General features: G+C 43.5%; 1 protein-coding gene across 1 annotated transcript; it reads right to left on the reverse strand.

Moving 5' to 3' along the window:
- Nucleotides 1–4,693: 4,693 nt before the first annotated feature.
- Nucleotides 4,694–8,729, reverse strand: LOC117863673 (protein THYLAKOID RHODANESE-LIKE, chloroplastic). The gene is made up of 9 exons (XM_034747484.2): nt 7,981–8,729; nt 7,101–7,203; nt 6,944–7,009; nt 6,728–6,802; nt 6,576–6,650; nt 6,374–6,454; nt 5,367–5,513; nt 5,124–5,273; nt 4,694–5,035 (listed from the first exon to the last, which is right to left on the reverse strand). The coding sequence occupies exons 1-9, from the start codon at nt 8,586–8,588 to the stop codon at nt 4,988–4,990; spliced, it is 1,353 nt and encodes a 450-aa protein (XP_034603375.1). The 5' UTR covers nt 8,589–8,729; the 3' UTR covers nt 4,694–4,987.
- Between the last annotated feature and the right edge of the window lie 556 nt (nt 8,730–9,285).

Below are 9,285 nucleotides of genomic sequence, written 5' to 3' on the forward strand. Positions count from 1 at the left end.
AGCAGGGATTAACAATATTAGGTTAAATTGGTACACGTCCCAAGAAAATTGTACACACAGGAAGGTCTGACAATGAGCAAGTTCAATATGTAGGAGAATGGAAGGAGTTGCATACACAAAGAAATAAGACGCTATAAGACCCTCTTCTGCAAATATAATCTCCATAATTACTTGTATCAGTCCCAAGATTAGCAGCTGATACAAATATTAATTCATAATAAAGCATCAAAACCATAAATGAAACATATAAATAAAGAAACTAAATGGTGTATCTCATGTTTACTTTGGTTTGCTGTGGAATGCAGCATAGTTACCCAGCCTACAGTCAACTTGATGATATGCTGAACCTATACTTTGTCTTCACATCCTGGATGCCTCTACGGCTTTATCTTTACAGCAAAAGTAAGGCTGAGTAGTGAGTACACTTATGTTTGGGGTTTTAAATAAATTCTAATAAGTAGCAAGGAAAGTGTCTTTAAGGTCTTAAACCTAAGCCTAATGCAGTGTCTTTAAGGTCTTAAACCTAAGCCTAATGCATCTCACTCATGCAAGTGATTAAATCCGTTTGCATTTTGAAAAGACTATGTGCAAACACATTATTTTGATGTAATAAAATTTATGGTCCTGGACAGATAATGTTACGCCCCCTTGCCATTATGAAAGTTTTATACTCAGACACAACGTCTAGCTCATTTACAAAACCTATCGCTTTTCAAAAGAGGTTCAAAACTAATCAAAGAGGGTTTGGACAAAGTGGGCTCATGACCAAGAGCCGCAGCTATTCAAATAGTTTCATATACCCAGTGCAGGGGTGTTGAACTTTATTACCCATATGACCTACCAGCCCATACTTTGTGTGCGAGGCGTTACTAGCCTACAAGGTCCATAACTACCGGCTACTATACGAGGAAGCATTACCTATGTCCACCCATGGATGAAGCCAGGGCTAGTAGCGGTTGGCTTACTCCATCAGGGAGTATCATCATTTCATCAATCGGGAGCATCTTATTTCCATCATAATTCATAATTGGATCCAATTTCAAGCCTTGTCATATTTGTTTACACAAGTGCTGACCGGACATAATAAGCACTATGTCTCGGTATGCTCTGCCTGTTTGCTCACGTAGCCCCTTGGGAAGGATTGTTTGGTTCAGCTACTTGGGTGTGAATCAAGGTCTCACCATTTTCTCGCACACTCACGGGTCATACCCTTTTGGCTTCGTGTGGTTGTATGGTAAAACTTGAAAAATGTCCACAGTGATTCAGTATTTATGCCTTTGAGGTGGGTCTCCATGGACGAGACCTCAACGAGCTTGCCCTTGTCCTCACCTTTGATCAAAAAAAATTCCAGGGTTCTCTTTACTAAGGTTTTCAAAGTTTACTCACACCTTTTCAAAAGAACAACTACGCCCCTTTTCGAGATTGTAAAAAAGTGGTATTAGATAGTAAAAAAAATGGCTTATATGCTGAATATTCTATAAAGAACTGACTATGTGCAGTCGCAGAGGCCAGAATAAATTTCTTTTTCTAACAATAAGATCGTAAAAACTTGGATGCTCTCTCCAAAGAGGGTCTAATAGTTGTATCCACGCATAAATAGCGGGCGACATGACTTGCCCTAGCATATCTAAATCAAGGAGGGGCTCCAACCATTTACATAGGGTTGGCAATCCATCTAGGATTTTTGATATTTCAATATCTAAAAGGACCATTAAGTCATTAAAGAAATAACTGTACTAAAGTCATGTTTAAATAATTTGGAAAAATGCAATATCATAACATATCAAATTAAGTTGGCAATATTATTAATATCACACTACACGGAAATATAATATGATCAAGGAGTTGGGGCTTGCCTTCATCATTGTCTGTCATTAGGGCTTGCCTTCATCATGATCCACATTACTTGCGATGGATCTTCTTGAGATTTGAGCCTTTAGTTTTTCATTGTCTTCTTGTTGTTGGTATGATTAACTAGCAAACAAGTAAACACACAAATATAAACAAATAGTTCCTACTTAAAAAGAAAAGAAAGGCTAGAAGGGTTTGGAGGGGTTCTGAGTTCAATGTAATGGATTCCAGGAATCGAAGGATTTCTAGGGTTGGAAATGGAACCTTCCAGCCAACAACCTAGGTATTGGATGGACTTGAATTTGTTTGGGAAAATGAGATAGATTTGGAAAGGATAAAATGATTTATGAGATTTTTAATAATTTCTAGGAATTTATGGGACCAAACAAATAAAACACGATTTTTAGATACTTGAGAAGTAATTTCTTAATATTTGAAAGCTAGAAATATTTTTATTGGTTTTTAAATGGTCATCTGAGTATTTTAATATGTTTGGGTGACTATGTGGTACTTTTAGAGATTTTCTTTATTTATTTCATATTGCCATGATGACTTCTGGGCTTGAATAGGTTTTTACAATTTTGTAGTATTTTGGGGAATTTTTAGATAAAGAATTGGCCTGAAACAGGAATTGATGTTTGAATCCTATGTGCATGTAGCTACTAGGGTGGAGTTTGTGCGACTGTTGGGTGGGACATGGCTAGAGGGGTCGGGTATGGTTGCAATGTTGTTGACTAGGTGTGGGCTCGACAAAATAGAAAGTATCATGGTACGTCGTCCTTCCTTGAAATGGAACTTGAATGCTGGAGCAAGAAGACGCATTCAAGTCGATCTATTACGACCAGCGCTACACTTTACAACCCTTCGCCCTCCTTTATCACTTTATGCGAAGCATATTTGAGGGTATTACAGTAACATTATACCACTTTTGCCACTCTTTATAACTCACCACTTTACAACTAGGATCGTGTGGGCTAGCGTCTCGAAGACATCGTCACCACTTCATTGATTGCCGAAACCGCGAATGTCCTCCCGGGTCCCTGTTGCCGGCCAACGACTTCGCTGCCACCGCTCCGCCCTGGCTCGTGCGCCCGTCTTGAGCTCGAAGTCCTTTCATTGCCTCGACCGGGCATTGAGATCGCAAGGTCATCACTTCGCACCAGCTCTTTGTTCCTGCAAGTGTTGGAACACGACACTTCTCCATGAATCCATTATGTTAGCCAATTGCAAAACATCGAAATGAGGGAGAGAGGGTAAGACACGGAGTCCTTTTCCCCAAAAACTGTGCCACCAGTGTACAGATTGCTTCCAGGATCTGACCATGATCTTACCTGATCTCATCGCCTTCCTTCGTCTCAATCTCTTTCCTCTTCTCCACCCACTTGCTTCCCAAGTCAACTGAATTGCTATATTCGCTAAACTCACCGTGTTCGAATTCACCTTCATCACCGGAGGAATGTTCAAATGTTTCATCCTTCTTTCCATCATCCTCACATCCGGTGAAGAGATTTTTGGCAGACCAATCAAGACAGCCACCGATCGATTTCCCAAAACAACCGCCTCACAACATCTCTTCTCATACATCCTTGACTCATTGATTTGCAGAAATTCAGACTCATAACTCCACTCGCAAATTGGATCGTCATTCAGAGCGTTCGAGCAATGGTGAGATGACGATGTGCATACCTAAGATCGGTGATAGGGTAGCTTCCGCCCGCTAGGGGCAATGGTGAGCCAACGTTGGTGAGGCGGCGCGGGGGGATTTGCCTCCCTCCACGCAGCCAATCGTCTGGCCTCGTCCTCCGTCGTCCCCACCTCGCTGCAGCCCAGCAGCGCGCCCTGCGGCTCCTCACCCCGAGTGCGTCCTCGGCGGGGGATTGGAGCCTCAATGATCGGGGTCCATCTCTCCTAGTTTTCGCCGGGCTTAGTGGGTCAATACCGGTGATCGTTGGAGTTTCTCTCTCTCTCTCGCTCTCTGTTTCTCTCTCTATCGCTCATCGTCGCAGTGTTTGCTAGAGGATGAACAGTGAATCCATTGGCTAGTTCAAGGCTCTCTGTTTCTCTCTCTATCACTCATCATCGCAGTGTTTGCTAGAGGATGAACAGTGAATCCATTGGCTAGTTCAAGACAAAGCTCTGCATGCAAGAAGATCCGAGGAGAAGAAGAATGCACACGTTAGAGTAGTTCCTGAATATTATGTCGAGAAGTAGTGGCTCGGTGAAGCTCAAGAATACATTCGGAACATTCAGAGTTCACAAGTTGCAAAAGATGGGACCTCCACGCAGCTAGTTCAAGAAGTATACATACCTGAATAACCTGATTGTCCGATGAGTGCAAATGTAGTAACGCCAGGTAAGAACCAGCAGGCAGCAGCACACGACCATAAGTCTGTTTTCTCTACTTGTACAAGGCCGGAATCTAGTTCCTTTATATAAAAAAATAACTATGTTTTCTCTACTACTAGTTACGGTCATGTCTAGCTTGACCATGGGCACAAGAGTCAACCGGGTGTTGGCAATGGATGATTATCACATATACGGAGTGTTGAGGAGCAACCTGGTAGTTCAGTCAAGTGGTTTAGCCATTAATCTTGGTATAAGTGCTTAAGCTGTGATTTAATTCGTGGATAAGCTTATGTTATGTTTAATTCATGAACGTATGCTTATATGCTTAAGTTATTGTTGCTGTTGTTGTACAACAAGGTTAGTACTCTGATATATGCAATTGCCAATGATGTACACCAAAGGTTCTACTTTTTTCAAAGTTTCACCCTCTTGATCACTACAATTTTTAACAGAGGTATTAAACTTCTGATTATCCATCCACGACAAAAAATACACATTTACAGGTCAAACATATCAAGCTCTATAGGCTTGAACTCTCCATCGGAAGGCTAGTAATTCGACATTTACAAGTACCAAAATAAGAAGACAAGAAAATCAGAGCACTACATCGATGACCACTTGACATTAACATCATATATTTACTGCTCCAAAAAACAATGCCACAGTGGCCAATAAATACACAGACAGTATCATAGTACAACATACACCTTTGGTGAGACGCCGGCTCCGTATGAACAGCTCAATTTTTCTTTAATATCCTCTAGACCCGGTTTCTTGTACTCATGCCTAATTAAGGTGGTGATGGCGAAGGTGAGGATGGCGGCTTGAGATCCGGATACTGCACGCGGATGAAAGAATGATGAGCGTGGCCTGATGAATCAAGTGCTTTTTTACAAATGGCAATGGAGTTTTAGATGTGTACTTACATTAGGGTATGGTGACAGAGGTCTGGGGCGGGCAGGAGGTGCCGAGTTGACCGACGCCGGGGCTTCAGTGGCGGTGCTCTCAACCTTCACCTCGGCTTCAGCCTCCGCAGAGGGTGCTGAAGGGGGTGTTGGTGGTTTGAGATCTGGGTACTGCACAGAATGTCAAGCAGAAAATGATGAGCATGGCATGAGTTTTCAGGCTCACTTGTGCAAAATGCAATCAGGTATCAGGTTTACACTCACATTTGTATAAGGTGAAAGAGGTGTGGGCGTTGCAGGAGCCGATTCCGTGGTGGCTTCTGCTGCTGGTGCGGCAGCTGGAGTCCCTGTTTCTAGTGCTGGTTGGCTCTTAGGTTCACCAGGTAAAGGTAGTAGAGCCTGCCCGATTTCCTGTAGATGAAGATGAAATTTTCTGAACTGCAAACACTTACTATGATATATTCAAAAGGCATTTTCCATGGAAAACAATGTAGGTTGGCCCAGGTTCAGAATAAAGCCATTTCAAAAATAAATATTCTGCTAGAATTTCACCACGAACAGCTCAAATGCTGCAAGAATATTGCCAGCAATTTTGTTGAAATTTCACAGGAAATGGCTATGACGTCGTCTAGGAGAACTGAACATTTTAGTTCAAGGAACACATGGTAAGGTAAAACGTTATTTGGAGTAATGTTGAATACAATATAAACAATATTTTAGTTGCACCATGCACATTTTACTCTCCAGACCATAGGAATACATAATATTTAGCCGGATAATATCTTAAAATAAAAATTGAAATCTAAATAGGTTTTATTAGATTTGTAGGAAAACCTCAAAGTACTGACAAAGTGATCATCTTTCATTGTTCTTTCTGTGGAAAATCATGGATTTCCCTTCAAACAAAGCACCGTGGATTTTCTCTTCAAACAAAACCAGTGAGATAAAGGTTTCTACACATAAAATAAGTCTTACCAAGCTCAAATCATTCTAAACTCTAGTCGAGAAAGACACATATACGTTCCAGGTAGAACTGCACATGCAGCCACTGAATTGTTCAGTGTAACCAAGAGACAATGCATTTTAAGTCTAGCAACATGCAAGCAAGGTCTCTAACCCAGATAAGAACTTCAAATTAGGAAGACATTAGACCATCAGAGTAAATAATCCAGAAAATAAGATAGGAGCCAATCTCTATATTGGACGATTCTGAAAAAAAATGGTTTTGATTAAGTATTTAACAGGGAATAATCAAGAAGATGGCTAGCTACCTTTATTTCATCAACAAGATCCTTCGGAGCAACCTTCTTGTTAAAGAACTCATCAATCTGTTTAAGGGTCTTTTGTCGATCCTGTGAGCAGCATAAATAGATGTAAGATTCCATCACTGAAAAAAAGGTCTTCTATCCTAAAGAATGAAGCTCCTGTTGACAACCCTGAAGCCCATTATGAGAAGAGGAATGAATTATGCACCTCGGCATACAAGAGCTTGGTTGCCACTAGCTGAACAATAGCAGCCGAACCCAAAAACTGTAGCAAAGTCTCAATCTGCAGGACGGATCATACACAATGTGTAAGAAAACAAAAGCTATGCCTGAAGAAAGAAACACTCCAAGTGTTACTACCTCTGTGTAGGCAAGTACTCCCAAACCAGTAGCTGCAGCAAAACCAATTGTCAGAGGTAAGCCATCTGAACCATCCTGTACATTTAATTAGCAGATTCAGCATTCACCAGCCACAGAAATAAAAGTTACCAAAACCAATGCATTGAAACCTTATAATTTGTGCAACATAGATTTCAAACAAAGAACCAAAAGAAAAAGGTCAAGATGATAACTCACCCCAAATAGCTCGCCCAAGTCCAAACTGAATCCCTTTGCAGGCTCCTTCCAGGGAAGATTACTGCTCTGCAGTGGGACACTAGCAAATGGTGACACTTTGTCGAGTGAATAAAGAAGTTATTCGGCAGAGAACATGAGCCACTTAAAGCATCAATACCTTCCATCCCCGACTTCCTTCTGCACCATCCTTCACTGCGAAAGCAGCTTTGTAACCATTGGTTGTGACAAGTTCAGCAACTAGTTCGGAGTTCCCATCAAATCTGACTTCCACAATGTTTTTCATGTAAATGTTCAGAAGAAGAAAAAATTGTGTGCATTGTAGTCCTGACGGAATAATGACAAGCTAACAAGTATTTGCAATTTTAATGTGAAAACACAAGCATGTAACTCACAAGTCCAGCCTTTAAGTACAATCCAATAAGTCAGTGTGTTCAGGAGCTATCTAGAATACTGCATTAACGCAGTAGACAAGAAATGCTAGGTTATCTAGATGTAAGGCATCATTTCTGGTATGCTCTCATAACTTTCTTATGCTCTTCTCTATATGCAAAATCTTAATAATTTGTCAATATATTACAGAATCTTAATAATTTGTCAATATATTACAGAATTATTGTGTTTGACACGGTTCAGAAGCATCAACCATGTGCTGTGGCAATCCAATTTTCCATAAGCAAAGAGCATGTATAAATGAGACATATGCACATCCTGATCGATAATCAAGAGGATTTTTAATGACAATCTTTGATCCCCCAAACAGATCAAATTTTCAAGTTAAATTAACTTTTGAAATATTGACACGCCAGAATGCCTGTGCTTACTTTGCAAAATTGGTTCTTTAAATTCTGATTGAAAATTTGATAGACGTGTCTGCACTGAGGACTTAAACAATACAGCAATTTGTTAACTTGCTCTTTTCTACGAAATGCAGCAAAATTGGTTTCTTAAATTATGATACGGACTCCAACCATGGACTAATCGGAAGTAAGGACACCGAACAATCATTGCAGTCATTAACCAAGATTTTAAGTCCTCACTTGTCAATGATGATCAACGTGGTGTTCTCCGGGTCCTTGAACCGCAGCGCCAGCTTCTTCAAGAATCCGTTCTTGTCCTCCCCGTTGTACGGCACGGCGGCCGCCTTCTTCTTGGCCTCCCTGAGGTCCGGCGCGCCGGCCTCCCGCGCGTCCTTGAGCGCCCTGATGTCGACGAGCTGCACGCCGGGCTCCTCGAGCAGCCGCTGGTACGCCGTCCTCGCGGACACGACGGCGTAGGACTTGGACCCCCCGCCGCCGCCCCCCAGCAGCTGCCCGAGGAGCAGCGGCAGCGCAACGGCAGCTACGCTCGCGGCAATGACGATAGGGTTCTCGGTGACGAAGTCGACGAGCCCGTCGAGGCCGAGGTCCGGGAGCGTGAGCGCGAACTCGCCCCCGTCCCCGCCGGAGTCGGACGAGAGGCGCAGCGCCTCCTCGTAGGAGAGTGGCACGGCGAGCGCGGCGCCGGCGTGGGAGAGGACGAGCGCGCCGGAGAGGCGAGCGAGGCCACCGCGGAGGCCGCTGGTGGCCCTCGGCTGCTGCTGCTGCCTCCGCGGGCGCGCGGGAGGACTCAGTGGCGTTGGCGCTGCTGAGGAAAGAATGACGGCCATGGCATAACGGTGTTGGCAGCGGCGGCCTCCTCCGGCGGGTCGGCGGCGGGGGGCGGAGGCCCGGGGTTTACGAGACGGGGGTCACTCCAGGCGGCGAGGCAGTGGCGCGGGGGAGGTGAACCGCAGCACCGGCGGATGAGGAGGTGGTCAGTTGGGTGTCTGCAGCCAATGGGGGAGCGCCACGTGGATAAAGAGATCAGAGATGGCGGCCGTGCGAGTGAGAGGCTGGGAATTTCTGGTGGCTGAGACGAGCTCTCAATTCTCATCTGTCGCTTTTTGGACTACTGGAGAGTGCAGTACGGTGTAAGCGATGCTCGTACTGGCGGCTTGTCCTTCGCAGTACATTCCCTCCGGCGACGGCGCTCGCCGGCGGCTGCCGGAAAGGGTGTAACCTCGCCGTTGTAATCTCCATTCAGCCTAGAAACATTTGTCATCCTGGACATGTGAACTGTTCTGAAAGTACAACCATAATTCGGTTAAAATATCTGATTTCCATATGCAAAAGAAACGGTTAAAATGTATGATTAACAATTTCTTTCTTTTTTTTGGAAAATGCTTCATGTACGGATGGTTGATGTTGGTAGCCTCACAATGCTTTCTGCGGTACGTGAACGCGTATAGACCGATCGTACGTATGGCAAGGTTGTACATTTTGTTTAGCAAGAAAAGTGATGTGATGTATCATGTTCACGTATGC

The sequence above is a fragment of the Setaria viridis genome, chromosome 1, assembly GCF_005286985.2.
Source record: "Setaria viridis chromosome 1, Setaria_viridis_v4.0, whole genome shotgun sequence".
Taxonomy (NCBI): domain Eukaryota; kingdom Viridiplantae; phylum Streptophyta; class Magnoliopsida; order Poales; family Poaceae; genus Setaria; species Setaria viridis.

Bases quoted from the DNA above. Each gene is read 5' to 3' on its own strand.
- LOC117863673 (XM_034747484.2), bottom strand. From the start codon at position 8,588: ATGGCCGTCATTCTTTCCTCAGCAGCGCCAACGCCACTGAGTCCTCCC. The intron at 6,651-6,727 runs GTAGTAACACTT...TCCGTCCTGCAG, and splicing joins GAGTACTTGCCTACACAGAG to ATTGAGACTTTGCTACAGTT. The intron at 5,274-5,366 runs GTGAGTGTAAAC...CATTCTGTGCAG, and splicing joins CTCTTTCACCTTATACAAAT to TACCCAGATCTCAAACCACC.